This window comes from Heloderma suspectum, chromosome 1 (assembly GCF_057233095.1).
Source record: "Heloderma suspectum isolate Gila_16-S chromosome 1, 16-S_ref, whole genome shotgun sequence".
NCBI classification, from domain to species: Eukaryota; Metazoa; Chordata; class Lepidosauria; order Squamata; family Helodermatidae; genus Heloderma; species Heloderma suspectum.
In genome coordinates, this window is record NC_139458.1 from 142,867,215 (window position 1) to 142,893,643 (window position 26,429).

Consider the following 26,429-nt stretch of genomic DNA (forward strand, 5'->3'; position numbering starts at 1 on the left):
ACCAAAGCAGTAGCAGTTTGGCAGCATTTTTCTACCCCTTCCCGAGGATGGGGGGCGGGGGGACGGATGGACGTCTTGAAATTGACAGCTTCCTATGGTATTATATTTTCCCATCCCTGCATCCTAGGTAAAAGAGATGAGCTCGAGGCTGGCGAGTGGGGGCGCCCGATTTATCCCCCCCCCCGCTCTTGCCCCACCGACAGCATGCAACGTGGAGGATCTTGGCGCTCCTAGGACCACCGTGGGTGGGAGGAGAGGATGGCTGCTAGCTGGGCGCTTCCCCGTCGGATTTCGCCGGGGTGAGCTGCAGTTCAACGTTTGATCCTCCGCCCCGGGGCTTGATCGTTATGTTTAAAGGAGGACAAATTGTCCCTGCTTAATGATACCCTTGTTCAGGCCAAAACTCCGGTGAGGCACGCAGTCAGGCATCCCCTCCCTTCTCCCGCACAACTAAAGTCCTGTCCCGGGGCTTAATTTGACCTGGAGATCCCCAGGAGCCCAAGTCCGGGAACTTGCTTTCCATGACAGCGGTCATCCCAGAAATATGTGGTGGTGTGTATTTATTAATGTATTTATTGGAAACATGTCTATTATGCCCTTCCATCACATGACATTCTAGGGCGGTGCACAAAATAAATAATACATTATTTTAAAACCTGATGCAATAAAACTAACTTCTGACAGTCATGATACAAGACAGCAGGAGGAAAAAGTTACAAAGGCAGAGAGAGGAGTTATACAAATTAAAATGTCTGAGTAAATGGATATGTCTTAACCTGGTACTGAAAAGATTGTAAATTAGGTACGACCTATTCTTGAGGGATGCCATTGGAGGGCTACCACAGAGAAAGCCCTCTAATTGTTAATTATATAGTGCACCTCTGTTAAAGAAGGTTGCTGGAGTAGGACCTCAGTGGAAGATTTTAAGACATAGGTAGGCTAGTATACTCCTTCATGGATCACTGCCTTGTTGTGGCGAAGGGGCTTGCGTAACTCAGTGAAGCCATAAGCTATGCCGTGCAGGGCCACCCAAGATGGACAGGTCATGGCAGAGAGTTCTGACAAAATGTGGTCCACTGGAGAAGGAAATGGCAACCCACTCCAGTATTCTTGCCAAGAAAACCCCATGGAACGTATCACAAGGCTAAAAGAGATGACGCTGGAAGATGAGCCCCTCAGGTCGGAAGGTGTCCAATATACTACTGGAGAAGAGCAGAGGGTATTTCCAAGTAGCGCCAGAAAGAGTGAAGCGGCTGGGCCAAAGCCGAAAGGACACTTAGCTGTGGATGTGTCTGGTGGTGAAAAGAAAATCCGATGCTGTAAAGAACAATATTGTTTAGGAACCTGGAATGTCAGATCAATGAATCAAGGTAAGCTGGAGGTGGTCAAACGTGAGATGGCAAGATTGAACATCAACATCTTGGGAATCAGTGAACTAAAATGGACAGGCATGGGCGAATTTAATTCAGGTGACCATCATATCTACTACTGTGGGCAAGAATCCCTTAGAAGAAATGGAGTAGCACTCATAGTCAACAAAAGGGTGGAAAAAGCAGTACTGGGGTACAATCTTAAAAACGATAGAATGATCTCAGTACGAATCCAAGGCAAACCATTCAACATCACAGTAATTCAAGTCTATGCCCCAACCACTGATGCCGAAGAAGCTGAGGTTGATCGGTTCTAGGGGTGCACGAAAGTCACTTACCTGGTCTCGCAGCTTTTTGCGGTGGGGGGAGGCGCTTCGCTGCTCCCCCTGTGAAGTTCAGGCCGGGGGGGGAGGCTTCCTGCCTCGCCCGGCCAAAATTCAGGCCAGGGGGGAGGCTTCCCGCCTCGCCTGGCTGAAATTCAGGCTGGGGAGGAGACGCCTCGCCTCGCCCAGCCGCGAAATTAAAAGTTAAAAAAAAAAAATACCCCCGTGATAGGCTACGTGACCATTAACGTAGCCTATCATGGCTAGATCTGCAAAGTCAGCCGTGATAGGCTACGTAAATCGTCACGTAGCCTATCACGGGTGACTTTAAAAAAAATAAAAACCACGTACGCAAATGGCGGCCCCCATAGGGAGCCGCCATTCGCGTTCCTTATTTGGACGCTGTAGTCTACGTAAATCTTTACGTAGACTACGGCGAAAATAAGGGCAACGCAAATAGCGTTATTATATACCTATAACGCAAATAGGGGGTGCAGAGAATTTCTCCCTGAAACTTCTTCGGGGGGCCGAACACGTTGGCGCTTGGCCCCCCGAAGTTTCGGGGAGAAATTCTCCGCCATCCCTAATCGGTTCTGTGAAGACCTACAACACCTTCTAGAACTAACACCAAAAAAAGATGTCCTCTTCATCATAGGGGATTGGAATACTAAAGCAGGAAGTCAAGAAATCACCGGGATAACAGGCAGGCATGGCCTTGGTGTACAAAATGAAGCAGGACAAAGGCTAATAGAGTTTTGCCAAGAGAACACGCTGATCATAGCAAACACTCTTTTCCAACAGCACAAGAGACGACTGTACACATGGACATCACCAGATGGTCAATATGGAAATCAGATTGATTATGTCCTTTGCAGCCAAAGATGGAGAAGCTCTATACAGTCAGTACAAACAAGACCTGGAGCTGACTGTGGCTCAGATCTTGAGCTTCTTATTGCAAAATTTTGGCTGAAATTGAAGAACGTAGGGAAAACCACTAAACCATTCAGGTATGACCTAAATCATATCCCTTATGAATATACAGTGGAGGTGAGGGATAGATTTCAGGGATTAGACCTGATAGACACAGTGCCTGAGGAACTATGGACGGAGGTCTGTAACATTGTTCAGGAGGCAGCAACTCAATCCATCCCAAAGAAAAAGAAGTGCAAGAAAGCCAAGTGGCTGTCTGATGAGGCTTTACAAGTAGCTGAGGAAAGAAGCGAAAAGCAAGGGAGAAAGGGGAAGATCTATCCAACTGAATGCAGAGTTCCAGAGAATAGCAAGGAGAGACAAGAAGGCCTTCTTAAATGAACAATGCAAAGAAATCGAGGAAAATAATAGAATGGGAAAGACTAGAGATCTCTTCAAGAAAATTGGAGATCTCAAGGGAACGTTTTGTGCAAAGATGTATGGCTAGTATGGAAAGAGGCGCTCCTTCAGGTATTTGGGTCCAACTCCCAAGCCATTAAGAGCTTTAAAGGTAAGTACCAGCATCTTGAATTGGGACTGGAAGCAAATAAGCAACCAGTGCAGTTGTTAAAAGCAACAAAAAATAGAGTTTTTAAGATTCAAGTGATGTGACCCAACCTGGCAGCACAGGTTAAAATTCTGGCAGATGAATTCTGCACTAATTGGAGCTTCTGTGTTGTCTTCAAGGGAATCTCCACATGTAACACATTACAGTAACCCAATGGGGAGGTTACCAAAGCATGGATGGCTGTGGTCAGACCATCCCTGTCCAGGAATGGCTACAGCTGGCAAATCGGCATGGTTATCTATACTCTGGTTGCCTCTAATGGCTGCAATATGCTTATGTGGGACACCCTCTGAAAATGGTTCAGAAGCTACTGCTAACTCAAAATGTGGCCACCCAACATGTAACTTTAATCATGTGTCAGTTGCACTGGTTACCAATATGTTTCCAGGCCCAATTCAAAGTGCTGATCTTAAAATTTAAAATCCTTAATGGCTTGGGACCAGGTTATCTAGAGGACCACCTTCTCCCATACAATCGTGCCTATATGCTAAGATCTACCTTGGGGGTCTTTGCTCGCCATTTAGATCAGTGAGGTTAGTGTGCACTAGAGACAGGGACTGGGTTAGCACAATCACAGAGGGAAAATAAGGCATGGCAGCTTATTTTCCCTCCCCACACATGCTAGTTGCAAGCCAGCTAATTAGCATAATTACCCTTGCTGGATGCAGACTGTCATGATGTCTGAACCCAGCGAGGGTGGCTGGTTGGTTTACAAGCCACCCTGAAACCCATGGCTTGTTCTAGGGTAGCTGGGTGGTTTGTCAACCACCCCAGCCACCCTCGCCAGGTTTGGACATCATGATAACCTGTGCCGGGCAAGGGTAATTATGCTAATTAGGCAGTTTGCAATCAGCACACTGGAGTGGAAAATAAGCCACTGTGGCTTATTTTCCCTCTGAAATTGTGCGAACCTCCCCAGGGCCTTCTTGGTGGTGCCCCCCAGGATGTTCCTTTGGGGGGTGAACAGGGCAACTGCCTTAGGTGTCAAATTCTGGGGGCACCAAAACAACACCTGAAGGTGGCATAAGCGCTCTAGATCCTCTCCCTTTTCACCCATCTGTGCTACCCAGAGAGCTCACATGCCCATCCAGTCTTTCGCTCTGAGGACTCTCCCATAACGAGAGATCAATCAGGCGGGCTGTCTGGAGAGCTGGCAAGGTCCAAATGCCACACTTTGAAGGGTCCTTCTTTAAAGCAAGGCATTCTGGGTGAGGTGGTTGTGAAGATCACTTGTGCCATTATGGCACAGGCAACCTCAAGGGCCAACTCACCCAGAATGCCTCACTTTAAGGACACTTGAAGCATGGCATGGAGGGCAGCAGGTGGTGGGAAGAGTGAGGAGGAGGATGGCAGCAGCTGGAGAAGAACAAGAGGTCAAAACAAGGAGGGGGAGTGGTGGCTGGTGTGGAAGAGAAGGGGGGCACAACCAGGAGATGGGGGGGGAGAAGAGTGGGGGCATGTCCACCAGGGTGCCAAAATACCACTTTGCCTAAGGTGCTAGAATACTTAGAGGGAGGGCTGGGTGGCCCTGTGTGTTTGAAACTCCCTTCCAATAGCCTTTTGTCTTGCCCCTTCTACTGTAGAATTTAAGTAGGCCTTGAAGACTTTCCCCTTCAAGGCTGCCTTGGATTGATCACTGCAGTTATTGCAGCAGAACAGCTTCGCAAAGTAATTCTGGACACCTGTTCTAATGCAATCACCTTTAAATTTATCTTGCCCCTCACTTCTGTTTGTACTTTGCTTTGGGAAAGCATAACCCTAAAAAGCAGCTTAAAAGTGCTTGAAATAAATTGATTGCTTTGGCCAGACAATCCCTGTCCAGAAATGATTGCAGCTGACTAACCAGACGGAGATGGTAAAAGGTACTTTGTGTCACCGAGGCCAACTGCAGTGGTTAAGAGTGTTGCACAAGGACTGGGTTGAAAATTACCACTCAGCCATGAAGCTCAGTAGGTGACTTTGGGCCAGCTGCCTTCTTTCAGTCTAACCTCCCTCAGAAGGTTGTTGTGAGGAAAAAAATTGGATGGGAGGGAAGAAGAACCATGTATGCCTCCTTGAGATCTTTTGAGGAAAGGCAGGATAACTGTAACAAAAAATCAATAACATGTGAAGCAAGAATTCAAGTTGTTCTGAGCAGGTACAGAGTGATTTCGCCTCACTACTGAATGTAACCACAACCAGGTAAGCCCCACACATCTAAAGAACTGCTGTCTCCCAGATAAACTATCTGAGGTCCTTTGGCAGATTCCACCCCTGCCCCCGGATGCTCCTGCCTTCAAAGTTTATTATTTATTTTATTTATTATATTTTTAATCCACCGACATTCAGTTTAGGCTGCTAGTTACAGGAAAAGGGGGCTTCTCTGTGGTGGTGCCCTGTTATGGAATTCCAGCCGTAGACATGCATATCTGGTTCTCTCTCTTTTGGACACCAGGCCATCCTTTCCTTCCAAGGTTTAACAGTAATTAGGCTGTGTTTGCTGGCTTTTTATATGGTATTAAGGTTGCTTTTTGGATTTTGGACTGGTATTACTGTATATTGTTTTAGATTCTAATTGTGAGCTGCCGTGAAGATCAGAAATAGAAAGTCAGGATATATATGGGGGTTTCTATGAAAGCCAGACTTTCAGGCATACATACAGTGTGTGTGTGTGTGTGTGTGTGTGTGAAGGAAGGGGGGGAGGAGGAGGAGGAGGAGATGATGATGATGATGATGATGATGATGGATCACTATGTACTGATCCTGCCACCCATTCTCATCTCAGACCCTGAGTTGTTCCTTTAGATGTTCTAGTGCTTCTAGATCTTTCATTATCCCTTTTGACTTGGTTTGTATCTCTTGATCCTAACTGTAAGAGATACATAATGCTAATTCTCTCTCACACACATCTTATCTAGGCCAGCCATCCCCAAACTGATGCCATCCAGATGTTTTGGACTCCAACTCTTATTAGCCCCAGCCAACATGGCCAATGGTCAGGAATATTGAGAGTTGGAGCCCAAAACATCTGGAGGGCACCAGCTTGGTGGAGGCTAGTCTAGGCAAATGGTACCTCTCCATATGGGCTTCTGGGTTGTACCACAGCCCACCTGCTTTTAGGGTGCCCATTGAATTTCACAAAATGCAGATTCATTGTGACCAATGGGAGCCAAGCCACCTTTTCTACACACAGCCAGAATAAGTCTGTATATACTATTTTAGTCATCATTCCATTTCTGCAGTGACTTTGCCACTATCTACTCAGATACGGTGGTATTTTCACACACAGTTCCACAGCGATAAGCCTGTCTCTGTTTTCCTCTGCTTTCTCCTCCCACCTGTGGTGCCCTCTAGATGCTATGGCAGCAGGTTGAGAGCTGCTTCTCCCTTAATGTTTTAATGGCCTGATCAGTGTCATATGGCAAGGCCAATTGCATGGGTTCTTTCCACACTAATGCCAGATGGCAAAGCCCAGAGGCAATGACTGGGGGTGGGGGGGAAACCTACACAATAGGCTCCACCCATGTAGTGCTGGGCCTTTAAATGTTACAGGAGCAGTGTGAGATTAAACTCGCACACTGATGCTATAATATATGGAGTACCTGCATTCCATGTTTCCCCCATCCTTCATATAGTGATGTCTATTTCCTCCTCCTCTGTTCAGCCAAGAACAAGCCTATGTAGTATGTTGTATTTGAAAAGAACACGGTCCCTATACATTTGCATAAAATCCCAAAGGTATGTGTTTCTAGCCCTCATGCTTATAAAGAAAACGGTTTGGGAATGGTTGGGCAGGCTGGACAATACATCCAGTGCTTAAGGAGTGGAACTTCAGTCCCTCAAACAGGTGAATGCCTCTCTCCATGGTGCTTATTCATCTTCTATCCCCCATCTTTCATTGCCCCATGACTACTCTTCTCCATTGCCACATAGCATTGCTATGCTCCCCATTCTGTAAATAGGCAATCCTTTATAATCAGCATATGATTTACATTAGATATTCTGAGGATAGAATTTGAGTGTCTTTGGTATAGAATTCAAGCTCACTCCTTTTGTATGTACAGATATTACTCAGCCTTTTGTATGTGTCACCATATCACCTATGGCTCTTCTCCTCTCACAAAGCAAGTATCCAGCATATTTGCTCCTTTGGTCAACTAAGCTCAGGCTTGAGAGTCCACTGTCAGTTTGTTCCTGGTGCTGTTGCCCTGCAATGTGCTCTGTTGAGGCACCACCTTCTGTGAGTTCAATGGGCTGGGCTCCGCTGGGATGACTCATTGTGGCAGAAATTTGAGAGGGATTTGGTGCTGGTTTTTTAATCCTTGTGATGCCTTGGAGGCATCTGTCTGTCTGTCTATCCATCCATGGAGGTAGCAAGTCTAAGGCTTTTCCCTCTGGGGACCTGTGACTGACCTCCCATGTGCCCATGGAGATGCAGACCCACCTGCTCATCTCAGTCTCAGCCTACAAGAGAATGCTACAGTTGAAATTCCAAGAGCCTACACAATGATTCTCCTAGCCCTTGCCATGAGTCAACTGGTGACTCTACCATCAGAATCAGCCCTGGATTAGCATCTCCCCCCGCCCTTCTGCTCTTCCCAGGCCTTCTTCCCCTTTGCTGTCCCTTCTGTGCACCTCCTTTTGATTTGTTGAAATAGATATTGGCACATGAGATTGTGGTCCATGAGAAGATAAACAACATTCAGTTGCACAGCTCTTAGAACTGGTTCACACATTACATTGGGTCACTTTTTCTACTCCTGAGAGTAATGTACTGTGTGAGCTTATCACAGACCTCAACCACAGGAACTTCTGGGATCTCTGATTAATATTGTTGAGTTCTAGGAACTTCTCTGTGAGCTACCAGCTACCATTAAGGCTCATGGGAATGGTTAATTCCTGTGAGTGGCAACAGGAAGTCCACATGTAATACATGAATTGACTTTAAATCTCTAGGTTATCTCCTGAACTCCTGATTAGTTTATAATCAAAACACTCTAGAATAATGTAAAATTGTCTCTCAGTTCCTGTGTTGTGTTGCAAAATGTGTATGCCTGGGCATTGCCAAAGGAGAGTTAGAGCTAAACAGCAGAGTCAAGACAACTAACCCTCCATGAGATAATCATCTTCTATTAAAAGGATGGTTCAGATGAATGCTGGGGATGTTGGCAACATTTCATCTCCCTAGCCAGATCTTCTTCTCCTTGTGACCTGTTGAACTCAGGTATCATCTGAATATGTGAAGAACATTTTGGGGACATTATGAAGACCAGATAAGACAGATTCCCCACCCTAATCTGAATGTGGGACTACATAATGCTGAATACACAACCAGAAAAATATTTAAAATGGAAAGTAGTAACAGCAGAGGATTGACTGTTTGCAGTTCTGCACTCACACAGACATATTCCTGAATAACGAATAACTTGGAAAAGGTCAGGGGATTCCAGAGTGTGCAAAGGTGAAGACACGCAGTCAGGTGGATATACAGGAGACTGGGTGGAGATACAGGAGAGGCTGAAGGTTGTGTCCAACATGGCATAGCATAACTTTGTAGGGGGTGACAAAGGGACTGGATGTGTGGTAGAGTCAGGGCATATCCAGGATAGTGTGCAGCATGCTCATCCGGAATGCTCATCCTGCAGCTGTGCTGATTTGTAAACAGTGCCCAGTGCGCTCTCCATTTCCTTATCTTTCTAAATTATCAGGACACTTCTGCATTTCCATGCATCACCCATTTGTAGTCAGGATTCCATTAGCGTAAGAGATTGAAGGAAATACAGCATAGCAGTGGCATCAATATGAGATGACATTGCACCTGATTGCACTGACCCAACACTCAGTGATTTATAAATCATTTCTATATGAAACTGCCTTATGCTGAATCAGATCACTGGCCCATCTAGCTCAGCATTATCTACCACTGTGATTGGCAGTGGTTTTCAGGCAGGAATATTTCCCAGAGTTACCCAGAGATGCCAGGGACTGAACCTGGGATGACCTTCTGCATACAAAACATGTGCTCTACCACTAGGCCCTCCATTATAATTAGACAATAAAAAATAATAAAAATCAAGGATGAAAACCTATGCCCACAACCTATATGAGTCTCTTTGAGACCCAAAAAATCATATGACTGCCTTGCTTGGGATAGTCTGAGTAGTAGAAAATGCTGCACATTGAATTGTTGCACACACAGAGTAAGACTTGGAGTGAAATGTGTCCGGAATGTTTGAAGCTGCCCTATGTGTTTCTGTGAACATTATTCTACATTGCCTGATGTTACTTGTGTGTGCTATATCAGCATGAGGCCAGGCAAGCAGTATGCCTCTGAATACCTCCCATTAGGAAGCAACAGCTGGAGAGAACTATTGCCTTCATGGCCTGCTTTGGGCTCCCCAGAACAATCCGGTGGCAGCTGGTGAGATTTGGAGTTGGTGGGGAAAATTTCTTTCTTTTGCTCATGCATAACATGCATCACTGCAACAGTTGTAGTGGCGCATGTGTACAACACACACGTACAGTTTTCTTGTGTGTATGCACACCTTTGGATAACCACTGTATGCCAAACCAAAGTCCTTCCCTGGCACTTCCCCCTGTAATGTATTTTTCAAAAGCCTTTGTCTGCCCCTCTTCTAGCAAATAACGCCTGATACAGCCACCTCTTGCCTCATTATCACACTAGATCTGACACTTATCCCTTGTTTGCTTACATTTTTTAAAAATAAACTTAGGCATCCTGAGGCCAGGCTATAACATACCTTTGGGACTGTCAAATCCAAAAAAAGATGAAGAAGGGATGTTCCTTATATTAAAGATCCAAAGCTAGTAATCTGGTTGGACACTGTGGGAAACAGGATGCTGGACTAGATGAAGATGTGGTCTGATCCAGCAGGGCTCTTAAGTTCTTACAAGGTTGCCTGTTTTTGTACTGCACCCAGCTCCTCAAGTGATGCCTTACAGTACATCTATTGCTAGGAAAGGAACTCATACCTTGGTCATAATGGATGGACATGTTGATAGAAGTGGTAGAAAGTGCAGCCCTGCCTGCATGGGGTCATGGAAATCCACGAGTGCAGACATAGCTCCAGAAGCACATCTGTGCACATGGATTCTTGAACTCCTGCTCTGGGTCCCTGTGTTGTGGGATTTACTGCAGGGTTCAGCAGTTGCTGGGAATCCCCTGGCTCGGTCTCTGTAGTGATTCATCTGATTAATTTTGATTCCTCCCAGACTTGCTGGGATTGGTGGAAGAAGAGCTCTCATTGCCTGTAGCTTTCATTGCCAGGCAGTAAGGAGCCATTCTGTGCCCAATCACTCAACATGACAGGCAGAGAACAAAGTGGGGAAATCCCCTGCAGATCATGACCCATTTACTCCACCCCCTGGGTATCAGAACAGGGTGGCTGCCATCAGGATTGTAATGGGTGCCATGTTGCAGATCCCCTGAGATGATGATGATGATCTGCTAGTAATATGTAGCATCAGATACCATAGTCTTAAGCCACCCTTCCAACAGATAGGGAATAGACAGTAATGGGACAGCAGGCACAGCAGATCCAGGTTCTTTTATAAAAGGTCTTTGCTTTCCTGGGTATTGGTTCATCTTTCCCCAACCCATCGTCTTGTCAGATATTTAAAATGTGTCAGTTGGCGAAATGTGCAATGTACTGACAGAGGTTGGAATGGCAGAATGAAAGAGTTGCATGGGTCACTGAAGAGCAATAATTGTGATGGAAGCAGAAGTTAAGGGTATGAAAATCTTGTGAGGGACAAAGAAGCAGGCAGACTGCACAAGTCTCTCCCTCTGAGCACAGGAAGCCTTACCAAAACCCCTCTCTAGTCTTTGAAATTTAGCAGACACTGCTGGCATATTTTCAAGCCTTTTTTTCCATGACCATGAAAGCAAAAAAATTGCTCTTTTTAGACATGAAATTTGTGATTTTCTGGATGCTGCATGCGATCCCATATTCTACTGCATAGATAGGGAGGATCCCACATCATGTGTGGCATGAAATAGTTTTGCAAGTTCCACCTTGGATTCTAGGGTGAGGAGACGCAGGCCGGAACTACTCTAAAAAATTAGTTGATGACCAGACATATCCCTTAGTCCAGTCACTGAAGGGTAAACCTTCTGCACTGAGAATCATCTGGAAACCAGGGAGGAAAGCTGGCATAGGCCCAGAGCTTGTTTACTGGCCTTTATCGTACTCCAAGGTCATTCAGCAATTCTCTCACAAAGTAGCTTCCCCCGTTTTCCTGCTCTGCGTTGAGCTGTCCTTACACCAGAATTACAGAGAGGCAATATTCCTAGAATGCACTGTGTTCCATGGAAGTGCTTATGCCATCCTTCCCCAGCCTGGTGCCCTCCAGATGTGTTGGACTACAAGACTGGCTGGGGGGTCCTGGGGGTTGTAGTTCATCACATCTGGAGGGCCCCAGGCTGGAGAAGGCTGGCAATGCTTAGGAACCACTCTATGTAGCATAAAATAATAGTGAGATGAACTAATTCTTGGGCTGTACCAATTCAGACTGCAGATGGAGAGGTCATATTCTGAATGTTCCCGCACATTAAAAAAACCTCCCCTATATATAGAAAACATAATTGTCTGGGGAAAGGGTTCAGTATAACTCTCTCCTTAAGTTTACTACATGCAAGGAGTTTAAAACAACACAGACAGAATTAAAAAATATGACCCCTCCACCTGCACTCTGGTGGAATTCTACCATCCCAGTCTCTCATTCCATTCTGTGAAATGTGTAGAATGGCTTTCGGAATAGCTTCCCAGCAACATGTGGGGATGACAAGGCAGAAAAACAGAGCATTCACCAGACTCTGCTAAAATTCTAGCTAAAAGGCAGCTTGTGGTGCTTTGTAACCAGATCTCAGATTGAGGAAGTGGCAGCTAGGAAAAGGTGGGAGCCAGTTCTTTGTACCAGATGCTATTCAACTGGCCAGACAATTTTGTGTATACCAGATGTCGATTTCACTGGCCAGAACGAAGACTAAGCTAGAAGGACCTTTAATGTGACTCAGCTTAGCAATTCCTGTGTTCTTCTTATGATGGGAACAAACCGCAGGGGATGCCTGTCAGCTTTTTGCCCTGCTGATGAGAAAGTATTCACGGGGCATTATGTTGGCTACTGACACAGACAAACAAGCATGCTTTGGTACTACCCAGCATAGCAGTTCTTGCTTCTGGGAATTCCCTGGCCTAGACCAACTAGGTGTATGGGTTCACTAGATCATCTCATCCTTAACATTTCTGGTAGCCCTGAGGATATATGTGGAGCAATGTTTATTTGAAGCCTAACATTTTCTATGAAGCTAGAGTTTTTCCTTGTCTTTTTCTCTAACCTCTCCAGGGCAGTGGGCAGCCCATTGGTCATGGATCCCAACAGCATCTGCCGGAAGACCAGGCGGTTGGCTGGGAAACAGGCGGAGCTGTGTCAGACGGAGCCTGAGATTGTACAGGAGGTGGCCAAGGGTGCCAGACTGGGTGTGCGCGAATGCCAGTACCAATTCCGCTTTCGTCGCTGGAACTGCACCAGCCACAGCAAATATTTTGGCAAGATCCTACAGCAGGGTGAGCTGGGCAGCAGTGTCCATTGCTTGGGGAGGTGACTTCCCTTTTGGGGTTCTCCCATAGAAAGTAGAGAGGAGACAAGCATTTACCCTAACTCAAGAGACACTGCTGATACAGGGAAATCTCCTCAACTAAAGGGTCCTCACAACCAGAGAGAGAAGGAAAAAGGGGATTCCCCAAGAGAGGACACCATGTAGTGTGGAGAAGGGTTCTAGAAATGCCAGTGGGGTAGGAGGTCTTATTCTGTATGGAGATTATCTCACTCCTTATGAGGTGGAAGGGGAACAAGAAGCTTCCAACTGGAAGAGATTTGTCATGGCAAGACTCTTCCCCAATTATCTTGAAGTCAAAGCAGTGTGTGTAGGAAAAGTATTTGTTAATCAAATGCTTTGATGCTCTGACTTGGATTCCTGCATTGAGCAGGGGGTTGGGCTCGCTGGCCTTATAGCCCCTTCCAACCCTACTATTCTATGATTCTATGATTAAATTCTTGGTACATGTTTTGAGCTGGGCTGTAGCATAACTGTAACATCGTTTTTGTGCCTTGTGGGAAAACCCAGCTTTATTTAGTAGCCAAGAAATTATAAATCTGAAGTTTTATAAGTATTCCTGAGCTGAAGTGCACCCATGAAGACAAGCACTTTTTCCTGAGCTGAGGGAAGGAATCCTTTCATAAATGCTCATTTGGATAAGAGCATAGTGGAATGTCATAGAAAAAGACATGAAAAATGTGTAGTACATATGTTCTTTTTCAAAATACATTACAGTGATGCATATATTTTTCCCAGGGTTGTTTTTAGCATGCAGTGCCATCTTACTTGAACCCCCTCTATGTATACTGTCTTACAGTATATGTCTATGTATAGGGTATAGGCACATAAACCCATATTGCCCAGTTGAGCTACTTTGCACTCCATCTGGAAAGATTTAAAGCCACTTAACACTTTATACTTTTTCCAAAAAATGTACACAGAAAACACTTCTATGGTTGATGTAGCATGAATCCTGCATGTGACTGATGACTGCACATACATGTGCATTTCGCATTCTATGCCTGGAATGTACATGTCTGTGCAACTATCACATGTGATGACCTACATGTGGGTTTCAGCCAGTGTGCTGCATAGAACTGCTTTCCATATAAGAAATACATATTGTGTGAAGAAGCCTTTATGTCAGGGGTGAGGAACATGTAGCCCTCCAGATCTTGTTGGACTACAATTCCCATCAGCATGGAGATGCAGTCCAACAACTAGAAGGCAACACCTTCCCCGTCCCTGTTTTATATGCCCAAACCCCACAACTGGCTGTATCAAATCAAGTCTAAAGAAAGGAAAACTATTTTGCAACATTTCATTGATTAATTGATTAAACACCTTTTGATCAATTAAAAAGGTTCCTCCAGGCAGATTAAAAACCCACAAATTATAATTATTTTAATTGCAATTACTTACAAAAACACAGTAGCAGACTCTTAGAAGCATTCTCCTTTCTCTCACACAAAGGAAGGAATGGCTCTTTTAAGACGATGCCTGTTCTGACAAGCGCATGGATGATCTACAAACAAAGCAAGTGTGTATTTTCCCATACAGTTGTTGTTTTATTTATATGCAAACTTCTGCAGATTTACATGATTGATTAATCAATGAATCACTCAAGATTCATATGATTAATTGACTAGGATTTCTTTAATCCAGTGACAGCTCTTAAAAAACAAAAGGAATTAGATGCTGCCTTTCCTTTTGTTTCCTGCATGAAACCAAGGCAAAAGAGAGGAAAAATTGCCCTGTCCTGCTCAGCTCAGCTCTTCTCTGTGTTGTGGCTGGATGCAGCAGTCACTATGACATAGTGGCTAGAGTGTTGAACTAGGACTGGGAACTCCTGGGTTCAAATCCCAGTTCCACCATGAAGTTCACTTGGCGCCCTTGAGCCAATCACCGTAATCCTGCCCCAGGGTTGTTTTAAAGATAAATGTGGGAGGGGCAGGGGCAGAGATCCATCTACCCCACCTTGAAATCCATGGAAGAAAAGGCAGGATAGTAATGAAATAAATAAATAATGAAATGGAGACTGTAGACTTGAGAAAATGAAAATATTCAAGTACCAGTATGTGGCAGGGCTGGTGCAGTTCCTTACCCTAATGTTGGCACAGATGTCTGGGAGGAGGAATGCAGCCAGTAAAATCACCTTTACTTGTTGGGAGAAGCCTAAGGATGGAGGGAAATATAATGATGGAAGAGCTGGGCATGAAGGGAATCCTTGCTCTTTGCTTGCCCATGCCTTACAACCTCTTCAGTGATCTTTCAGTGCCTTTCTGGGCACTAAGAGAACTGATACACCTTCCAAAGGGGTTTGCTTTGTTCTCCATAAGGCGGCGGGCGGCGGAGGGAGTCTGCTTTAGAGTGTGTGAGGTGCAGGAATTGTTGGGTCCTTGGGGAGGCACAGGTTATTGCTACAGGCCGAATGTTTACTGCTGTGACATGTCTCCCTGTCCTTGTAATGAAGCAATTATGGATGCTCCCAGACAACACAGCAGCTTTTAATAAAGCCCAAGAATGTATCCATGTCTGGGAGTGATTTACTGCCCCCTCCCCATAGACTGTGCTCCTACATGTCCTCCTAGCTTCCTCCAGGCTTCCCAGCAACCTGACACAGAAGGGCTGGGCAATAAATAACACACACCAGGGAGCCCCCTTGCCATAACACTGTATGGTGCCTTCCCTCCTCACCGCCTCAGTTGTGCCCCAAATAGAAGGGGGCAGCCAGGTCAAAAGGGCAGGGAAGCCCTCCCCACCCTTGTGCTAGTGCCAGCTATGGGCTCACTGTGGGTATAACTTAGGTCGTCGGGTTTTTAAAGGCCACATTTTCATACACAGAAAAAGAGCCTTTTTGTGTGTGAGGAAAATTTCCCTGGGCATTTTGGAGGCCAATGTTAAAATGTCCACAAAAATACAACACACACACACGTACAGCCGCTTGCATTTCCGCCAAGATCACATGATTTCTAAAATAATAAAATAGCAACAACAATGACTGACAGAATTTCCCAGTAGACATTTGATCTACAACTCAACACAGCTCTGGAGAACAGGTACTGAGGGCAAGGCAGGTGGAAGAATGGAAGGCTCTCTCCCTTGTCAGTCATCTCACCAATAACAGCAAACCTGAGAGAGAGGAGTGAGACCCAGGGGGCCACTGCACTGGGTATGCCAGCCTTCTGCAACCTGGAGCCCTCCAGATATTTTGGATAACCACTCCCAGCATTTCTGACCATTGGCCATGTTAGCTAGCCTGATGGGAGTTGAAATCTGGAGGGAACCAGGTTGGTATATGCTGCTTTGTTCTGGGACATTAATAGATTGATGGTTGAGTGCATGGATAAGCAAGCTGGCTAGTGATGGCGGGGTGGGGCGAGGCGGAGTCGAAATTGGAGTGTGCTGAGAGGAGGGTGGCTGGAAAGGAGTTAACAGGAGATGCCAGACCAGGCCCATCTCTAGGAATTCTGGCCCCCAGGCAAGATGGGATTTTGGTGCCCCACTAGTGCAACACTGCCCCTCTCCTCTCCCCACATCCCCTGGCGGTGCCCCTGTCTTCTCTGTCCCCCACACCCTGGCTCTGACCTCTTCTGCCTTCTCCAGCCCTAAGCCCATCCTCCGTCGTCCTCCTCCTCCCCTCTCTCCCACCACCTGCCCTGTGCACTGCTCTTAGGGGGGTCCTTCCGCCCCGCATAGTGTAGCACTGGGGCCTGGCCGGCTCTCCAGAGAGCCCGTTCGATCGATCGCTCGTCTGCGAGAATCCCCAGAGCAAAGGACTGCGCGGGCAGGTGGGCTCGCTGGGTGGCCCGGACCGCTAGGCAGCTGGCAAGGGGGAGGGGCTGGGGCAGCGCCACCACCTCCGGGGGATCGGCTCGGCGCTCCCAGAATTTGGCACCCGAGGTGGTCGCCCTGTTGCCCACGGCCCTGCGCCAGACGATGCTGAGGGCAACCTCAATAGAAACAGCGCGGTGCCGCAGCGCAGGGAAAGAAGACCCGCCTGCCTTACCCAGCCTCCCTCTGGGGTCAACCCGGCAGCCGCGGAGTGCGGCGGGGTGACTGCTGGCAACGATAGGAAGGGAAGCAGGGCGGGCGGGAGAGACGGAGCCCCCGGCGGGTGCGGCGCCTAGCGCCGGAGCAAGCAGAGGGAGGGAGCGGAGAATCCCCTTTGGCGGCGGCAGGTCCCGGCATGGCGAGGGATGCCTGGAACTCGTGTCCCGCGGCGGAGGGGCGACTGGCGCCCCGCCGTGAATAAGAATCCAGGTTACTGGGGTGGAGGACTCGGGGGGTGGCGGTGGGGGTCGTTTCTCTAACCTGGCTGCTGCTGGGCTTGGGAGGCAGCAGGCAATTGGCTGACGTTGCGGGTTCACCTCCGTGCAGCGCGTTTCCAAGCGGCGACACACCAGGATGCGATACCCGTGCGGCGCAGCTCCCTCCCTCCCATTTCGGGAGGATTTGCGCAGGACAAGCTACGGCGCGCTGGATTGTGCCCCGCTGGGGCAGGGGATCTGGCCGGCGTCTCCCACTCTGCTGCTGCCATTTCAACGGCACCCCAAGCCCAGAGTCTGAGGCAGCTGCCGCAGTCTGATGCCTGTGTATAACCTCCACCCGCAAGTGATCGCGAATCAAGCCACAGTCAGTCCGTCCCATCGCGACTCGTCAGCCGGCCTAGGTCGTCCCCGGTAGAGTTAAAGCTGCAATACTGCCTTCCTACAGTCCAATCCGATGCATATGTACTTGGAAAGAGGCTCTACTGATTTCAGCGGGCCCTACCCCGCAAGGAAGTGTGGATAAGATTGCAGCCCCACCAGACTTTTACAAACGAGCAGAGCTCGAAGTTAATGCTGGAGCAGGGGACTTCCGATTGGCCAGCTCACAGTTAAGTGGAGAGGAAGGGCCAAGCGTTTCTTTCTTATTTATTATATTTATCCCATCTTTTTTTCTTCAGAGGAACCTAAGGCAATCCAACTCCTCCTCACCATTTTCTCTCTCAACAACCCTGTGAAATAGGTTTGGCTGAGTGTCATCCAGTGAGCTTCATGGCCGTGCAAGGACTAGAACCCAGATCTTCCAGGTCCCAGCCCAATACTCTGTTACACCACACTGGCTGTACTGAACTGGATAGTAGTTTAGTTACAAGTAGTTTAGCTCTACTGAACTGGGTTTTCCCCACCCCTGTGCAACTTTTAAAATCTGTTTCTTTGTTTTTTAAACTGGCAGGAGGACTTCTTTATAATTCTGTAACAGCAGGGGGACAGGCAGAAATTGAACAGGTGCATCCCACATGGTAATGCTGTAGGGCAAGAGTGTTGAACCTCAGGCCAGGGGGTGCACCAGTCCGACCCTCCAGGGTTCCCCAGATGGCCACACCTCTTTCCTCATGTCATCAGGTGTGTCCCCCCCCCCCATCGTTTGGTGGTTTTTCAGCTTTTGCACATTTCCCCCTCCACTTAAAAAGGTTGAAATGCCTCTCCTAAGGCTCAGTTACCGGCAGCAAGGGCTTTAAGCTGAAATATGCTGGTGTTTTTGGTGTCTTGGCCCGACCCTTTTTGCCTTTTGCTCTGCCCACTGGAATGTGACCCCTGAGAGCTACCCCAAAATGGAATTTGGCCTCCCTGCTGAAAGTAAGCGAAATGTTCACCGATTGAATTTCTGCCAATCATGCATTTTTAAGAGGCTAATGGCAGGCCATGGCATGGCCCGCCTGTACCTCTTGTCAAACTTGGCCATGCTGGTTGTTTCCAACTCCTACTCAGTCTGATGTGCTCTCTCTCTTTCAATATCCTACACAGATATCCGGGAGACAGCCTTCGTCTATGCCATCACTGCAGCTGGTGTGAGCCACGCGGTTACCCAGGCCTGCAGCATGGGTGAGCTGCTGCAGTGCGGATGTGAGGCAACTCGGAGCCGGGCACCTCCTCTGCCCCCCGCCATTACAGGGTCAGAGAGCTCTGCATGGGAGTGGGGCGGCTGTGGGGATGACGTTGACTTTGGCTATGAGAAATCCCGCCAGTTCATGGATGCTAAGCGCAAGCGTGGCAAGAGCGACATTCGAACCCTTATTGACCTGCACAACAATGAAGCAGGACGCCTGGTAAGGGCAGCCTTCCCTCCTCCTTGTTGCATATCCAGAATCCTTTCCCCAGCAACAATCCTGTCTCCTTCCTTGTGGGTAAGCCATGTATATTCCTTTAGCTTGCCTGGACATGGCCTGCTCAGACTTCCTTCCCTGCCCACCACATCCACCCCATTGACAATAGTGAGCAGTTTGCACAATCCCTACATCCCACTGGGGCTTAAGCCATGGTGGGTTTTGGCGCATGGAGGTGGCCATTTTGAATATTCAAAATGGAGTTGCCATGGTTTGTTGTGCTGTCCGAACATGGGCAGCAGGGGTTGTTTGAGGGGGTTAAAAAACCCCTCAAATAATGCTAAAACAAGCCATTTGAGGGTTGTCTAATCCTCAAACAACTCTTTCCACTTTGGTTCACATGACACAACAAGCCATGGCAAAGCAGGGCACCCGCAGGCACCTGGCACAACATGATAGCCCCTGTGGGTAAATTTAGCCATGGTGGACTGTTGTGTGAACCAGGTCAGTGTCTGATTTCCAGACAATTTCTCATGTTCAAGGTCACTTCCCCAACCTCACACAGCTGGAGTCTTGATCCCTAACCCACCTCTAGGGCTGAGCACCTATGCATGTGTAAATGGCCGTGATCAATTCCATATAGTAAAGGGGCAGAGTATGTAGTATTGCTGCTGCAACTTACGCTTGCCTCTGTACATCCTTTTGCTTGCAGGCCCCATCACCGCTGCTGCCACATTATGTGCTAATACTGTGCATGCACGCACGCACACATGCACACACATTTTTTAAAGGCTTGTGTGTAAACAAACAGATAAACAGAGATGGGCCAACAGGTGAAGGAAAACAGCGCAGGGGGAATTGGTGGCAAAACAGGGCAGAGGTGTCCCTGCCAGGTATTTGGTCACCCCGACAAGGGCCAGTCCAAGACATTTTGCTGCCTGAGGCAAAGGACAAGATGGTGCCCCCCCTCCTACAACCAGACTGGAAGTTGGATCTTCCTTTAACGCTGAAAAACGACAGCATCCTGCACTGCACTGAGGGCAGTGGGCTTACTTGGGGGGCATGTGGCACATACAGCTCTGTCTCCCAACACATCGCTGCTGCTTCCTGCCCCCTAGCATCTGCCATCTGAGGCTGCTGCCTCATTCTACCTAATGGCAGGGCTGGCCCTGATCCTGACCCTACCTCACTGGGCCTCATCCCCATGATGCAGCCAGCCTGGCACCCAGATCCCCTGCCCCAACGCCATGCTTGCCATAGGTTTCTTTGGCTTGCTGTGGAGTCACTTGGGACACAGTGTTGGGAGGTGGAGGGGCGTTTTCTCACCAGAGCATTCCTACCCAGCTGTACAATGAAATTCCATTGGAGTGCCCACTGATTTTCAAGAACATTCAGCCCCACCCTGACTCTAAATTGCCAGATAACCTCTCCTTTCACCCTGTCACCCCGCTTGCAGCTGTAGTTCCTCATCTTTATTTGGCCATCATTTTTAATGACTCAAAAATGCTGGAGGAGGAGGAAGTGTCATCTTCACCCCCCACTTTTATGTATGAAGCTCTTTGCTTCTTGTCTCTCCCCTCTTGTTTACTTCTAACTTCATTATTCACCCCTGGATGCCCCATAACCAGGGCATATTCCCCTGATAGGCTAGACACCTCTTCTCAACTTGCTTGCATTGCCTGCCACCTGAATTCCCCTCTGTGATCATCAAGTATCCTCTCTCTCCTGCCTCTGCCTGTCTTTTCCACTCCCACAATTAGTCCCAGGGCTTGTCCTGGATCACCACCAAAATATTTTAGCTGGCAGAACAAGGAGATTCCATGATCCCCAGCAGAACCATCTCTTCCATTTCATCAATAGATAATAGTGTAGATGAGTAAATAAGGCCAGAGGGGATTGTTAATGTATGAACAGATATGCAGAACAGACAAACCTATGTGCTTACATGCATAGAGAGTTCATGTGGTATAGCAGCTAAGAGGGTCTGGATCAGATCTCGCCCTGAGCAACAAACTCTCTAAGTGGACTTAGGCAAGTGACTTATTTCTCCCCACCATCTGCAATATGGGGATAATAATACTGTCCTACATTACTGGATGTTGTAAGTATTCCTTATATATGTGAAGCCTTTGAATGCAATAGTCCAGCCTTCCCCAACCTGGTGCCCTCCACATGTTTTGGATTGCAACTCCCAGTGTTTCTGTCCACTGGCCAGGTTGGCAGGGACTGATGGGAACTGAAGACCAAAATTCTGGGGAAGGCTGCTCTAGTCCTATATAAATACTAAATTTTATTGTTGTGCATGCTCACACATTTATGAGTGGTAAGGGCAATACATTAATGGCAAGTTCAACCCAGAAGAGGTTAAACCAACCAGAGCCCTTTGGTCATATCAGATGGTGGGGGACAAGATTTCTCCGAGACATGATCTCCTTGATCATCTGGCTTCTGAAGTGTGATGCAATTGACATTTCCACCCCCAATGGGGGGTGGGGGGCAGGGATGGCCTTCATTATTTCCAGGGAGTATTGTATTCCCCAGACACTGGTCTTGAGGGCCAAAACAATCTGACTCTCTCACAGATGGTCTGGCTGGCATTACCCACTAAGGCTTCCAAATAAGGAACACATGGGAATCGACAGTTGAACTTTGGAAGCTTGGAAGACTGAGGAACAAATGTGTTTCCTGAAACATCTAAAGAAGTGGCCCTTTTCTTTTCCGGAACACATATGAGGTAGCAATATAGTAAGGACTGTATGAAATATTAATGAAAAGTCGCTGCTGGTTTTTCTTACAAGTGGAACTGAGCATTAACAAAATTACGTCATGATTAAAATTTGACAGGGCCAACCTAAAATTGTTCTGGGGGCTGGAGCTGGCTGCAGGGCTGCCAGTTGGCCATCCTGGTCTCAGGTAGTCATTGCCATATGTTTTACTAGGGAATCTGCTGGAGCGTGTTTCTTTAGGAACCTCCTTGGCTCTTGGGACCTATTGTTCCCCAAGAGCTATAAGTGTCAGCAACCCCAAGGCTCTGTGCTTTACTTATATGAGTGCAATTAGTGGTTAGAATGTAGATAGAGAACCTTGTCACATTTTGGAGCAGAATGCATCCAAACTCTTCCTCTTTTAGGCTCAGAATGAGCTTTCTGCCACCTCTTTCTCACTTCCAGTCTAGGGCAATCAGCTGCGATGGGGGTCGTCTTTTTTTCTTTTGCTAGTCTTACTGTTACAGGTATTGTTGCGAGATGCGGTTTCCCCCAGTAGTTACCTCTTTTTCTCTTTCCAGGCAGTGAAGAACCACATGCGGACAGAGTGCAAGTGCCATGGGCTTTCGGGTTCCTGCGCCCTACGCACCTGCTGGAAGAAGATGCCCCCTTTCCGGGAGGTGGGCGACCGCCTGCTTGAACGCTTTAATGGGGCTTTTAAAGTGATGGGTGGCAATGATGGCAAAACGCTCATCCCTGTGGGCCGGAACATCAAGCCGCCGGACCGGCAGGACCTCATCTACTCTGCTGACTCACCTGACTTCTGTGTTGCTAACCGCAAGACAGGTTCTCTGGGCACGCGTGGGCGAGTGTGCAACAGCACTGCCATGGACGTGAGTGGCTGTGACCTGCTGTGCTGTGGGCGTGGTCACCGTGATGAGACTCTACTCCTGGAAGAGAACTGCCTTTGCCGCTTTCATTGGTGCTGCGTGGTACAATGCCGGAAGTGCACAGTGCGCAAAGAGCTCAGCCTATGCATTTGAGTAGGCACAGAAAGGACATTGGATAGGGAAGGTGCAAAGCACGAGGATGAGGAATGTACCTAGCCTGTCACGGAATCCAGAGACAGGGAACGTAATCAAGCTCTTTTGGGCATGAGGGGCGTAACTTTGATCTAAGCTAGAGTCACAGAATAGCCTGCCAGAGATCCCAGGAACAGATCTCAGATCTGGGGCCCCTTGCATTCTCAGAACATGGACTGTTTCCAAATCCTTGACGTCCAGCACAGTTCCCAGCACTTGGTTATAACCTCTTCTGTGGCAAGTCCTTGGCATCCAGTGCCAAGCTATAGCTCCAGATGGTCTTGCCACTCCCTGCCTGCCTGGACATGCACTCCTGAATGGGGGGGGGGGGATTGATCCTTTGTCACTTGATATTCTCCCAGCACCAGCAGGTGATCATTTCATGTGGGTCGCTGACCATGGGTCATGCACAGATTCCCTGCAGGGATGTGATGTGCATCATTTATTACTGAATCTTTACGGTGCATTGAGAGAACAGCAGAAGTTTCTTGACTACTTTCTCCCATGGCTTCCTTGCTCCCCATTGGCTGAGGCTGCCATTTCTCTCTACATTAATAAAGTTATTTAAACTATCAGCTCTTTTTATCCAGTGTTGCAAAAGGAAGTATTCACAAGTGCCTTTAATATAGATTAGTAACTTAATTGCTCACTTTAACTATTCTCTTGCTGTTCCAGTCAGAGTTGTTAAAAAAGAGAGCTTTTCCTAGCATTAATGTATCTCCATTAAGAGAGCTTGGGAGCATGTCCTAAAATGTGGAGAGATGATCCTAATCTGGGAGATTGGTGGTTATTTCAGATCAATCTAGAATAAAAGTGCGCTCCTGTGGAGTTAGAGATGCTGAGTTGAATGTGATGTATTTGGTATGAAGAATGCTTGGATAAGATTTGGATTGATTTGATATGAATCAATCCCTCCTTATACTTATAACATACTTTCACTTTAAGTTGGATAAGATTGCTTCCTTAGGCTACACATACACAGAAGTTTCTCCTAGGGATGTCAGAGAAATCCAACATGGATTCAAATGAGCTCAGATTTCTCTGAATCTGACCTGCAGATTTCGCAGCAGACCAGCTTTTTCCAAGTCACAGTGGACTTGTGGACAGATTTTGCACTTTTGTGGGGGCGGGGATTTGTGCTAATGTGCATTAGCATTAGCGCAAGTGCGCATTAGCACTAATGTGGATTAGTGCAAGTAGAATGACATTCCAGATTTAAAAATTCCGGATTCCATCAGTGAGCGAACAAAGGAACAAAAGACACCTGCCAATCTGTGAAACACAGAACAGATTTAACAAAATCGGTACATTCTTAGCTTCTCCTAATCACTTTTTGATGGACACTTGAAGAACTTTTGTCCACCAGAGGGCGCCAGGGACTTAAAGTAACATTGCATGTGGCTGAGAAATGAACATACTGGATTGGGTAGCATTGCTATTGTGAATTTCCAGATGTGCGTGCCCTGGCAGGGTGACACCAGCCTTCCATCATTGACCAATAGGAAGCAGAATCTGTTTGCTGTCTTCTGCAGCAAACTTCCATCTTAAGGACAAAAGCCACAATTACCAACCCATCCCAAAAGGAACTGTGCTGACCTATGGCCTTCCACACCACAGGGTCTAACAGAAGAAGAGTCCTAGATGCAAAGGTTCTAGACTTTTTCTCCTTACTAGAAACTAGCAAAGGCTGCAAGTCTTAGTCTTTGCCTTGTTTTTGATGAGGTGAGAAGTGGGATTGTGGGTATTCCTAGATGCTGGGTTTAAGATACACTAGCTAATGACCTGTCAGCATGAAGAATTGTATCTTGTTTAACCTCCCTCACACTTTTGTAATCTCTACCTCTGAGCCCTCTTTCTGTGCCTTGATGCTGGTCTGCTCTGACATCACACCCTGGCCATGCAGATTGGTTGACTGAGCCCTTGTAGCTGCCATGAACGTACCAACTTCGGCCTGGGGGAGGAAATCCAGAATCTGAGAGTACTTCTAGACAAAGTTTTATCATGCCATCTCCCTGCCTCAGTCATAAGATTTTTATGGAGCGTCCAGACCTTGTCCTCCTCTTGTAACCCTTCTCTGTGTCCCCGCCACTACTTCTGTCTTTTCTTGCCACAGAAAGTCAGTTGAGGAGAAAAAGATGGAATAGCTGCACAGGGCCTTTTAATTGGTAGCACTAGAAACCCTCCATCTGGAAACACCTTGTATCCCAAGGCCTATGAGCATTCTATGCAGTTTATGGCAAGACAACATGGCCCTTCAAATGACACCTTGTCACTTGTCAATGCATATTGATAGTTCAGCTCAGCAACCTTGGAGCCTTTAGATGAAAACAGAACACATTGTAACCATATTTATGAAGCTTCAAACTGAAAAAATTAAATATTTTAAATGTTATTTGCCGGCTTGGGAGACGGCTTATAATTTCTTTTTTAAAAAGAGTTGTCCTAAAGAAAAAGCCATAGGATTGTATGGCTGCTAATTTGTTCATGTGAGACTCACAATCACACATGAGTGCACGTGAGTGTGATTTTTTTGTATATGAATATGTACATGCATGTGGACACATACGGACCTCTACTTGTCCTCTGCTGCTTCATTGCTTTCCCCTGTGCTACACCCAGGCTGTGTGGAGGGGATAGCTCTGTACCATGACGAGGACAGGAACATCTGATTCTCCCAAAGTGGAGCCATGTGTCAGCCTCACCACAACACAGGGAGATAATGAGAGGTTTCTCCCAGCATGGTGGGATCAGCAAAAGGGGCTCCTCTGGGCTTTGTTGCCCCAGGCATTACTGGAGGGGTCACTGCAGGTCACGCTGGAGCTTCCTTGCCATCATCACCCAGCTCGGATTGTGGCTTTCAGACCACTCCTTAGCACTGAGCAGGACAGTGTGCACAGAAACAAAAGTCACCAGGGTTTGGGGTTTTGAGGTAGATCTTGGGCCAAATCTATAGACCCACCTGCTCAAAGGCTCTTCCAGGCTTCCATGCTGCCATGGCTGCAGCTCCAAGAGTGAAAGACTCCTTGCTGTGCCAGTGCCAAGCACAGCAGGGAACAGCAGCAATTTATCTGAGTCTGTTGTGATACTATTTGTATCTTACATGGTATTTTTTAAAATCATATTTGGGAATTAGGTCATATATGGTAACTCAGACCCATTGTAGAAAAAGGAACTAGGAGTCACTCACATGACCATGTAGTAGAAATTAGAGTTCATTTGGCCCACTTTCTGCAAACCAATCCCTTCTGCTGGGCCCAAATCTCTGCCCATTTGCATGGTATGGGCTAGCTAAGCAATTACTTCACTCCCATCTTTTAAATGCAGGCCACTTGTCCACTTGGGGAGGCAGGAAACCCTACCAGAAAATGTGAGAGTCTGGATTAATCTAGCCACCTGTGAGCTAGGATGAGTTTCTGGACAATTAACATTTGTAGTTGTTGGACACATATAAGGAGCCTGATGTGGATTAAAGGGCATCATAACAAGCTGCTCGGGATTACTACTTATTTACATCATCAGCATCATCTATTAATATTAATATTACTATTACTATTATTTCCTGCCTTTTTTCCTCTAGCAAGGAACCCAAGGTGGTTTACATGGTTGTCCTCCTCTCCATTTTATTTACATAGGGTTGTATCCAATGGTGTCCTTCTGCCAGCAGAACAGGCACCATTAGCAGATCCAATTCCCTGCTCCCACCGCACAGCCCCCTGCCGTAGA

General features: G+C 47.1%; 1 protein-coding gene across 2 annotated transcripts in view; it reads left to right on the top strand.

Annotated features, from left to right (window-relative positions):
• The window catches only part of WNT6 (Wnt family member 6), a 58,698-nt gene extending 32,505 nt beyond the window's left edge, over positions 1 to 26,193 (top strand). The window contains exons 2-5 of one of the 2 annotated variants that reach the window (XM_084805532.1): positions 12,576 to 12,796; positions 14,302 to 14,364; positions 18,621 to 18,922; positions 22,206 to 26,193. In XM_084805532.1, the coding sequence (XP_084661658.1) occupies positions 12,576 to 12,796; positions 14,302 to 14,364; positions 18,621 to 18,922; positions 22,206 to 22,667 (1,048 nt within the window). In that variant the 3' untranslated portion in view covers positions 22,668 to 26,193. The remainder of the gene's footprint in view (positions 1 to 12,575; positions 12,797 to 14,301; positions 14,365 to 18,620; positions 18,923 to 22,205) is intronic. The other variant, XM_084805541.1, reaches the window with a different exon arrangement.
• Positions 26,194 to 26,429: the final 236 nt, after the last annotated feature.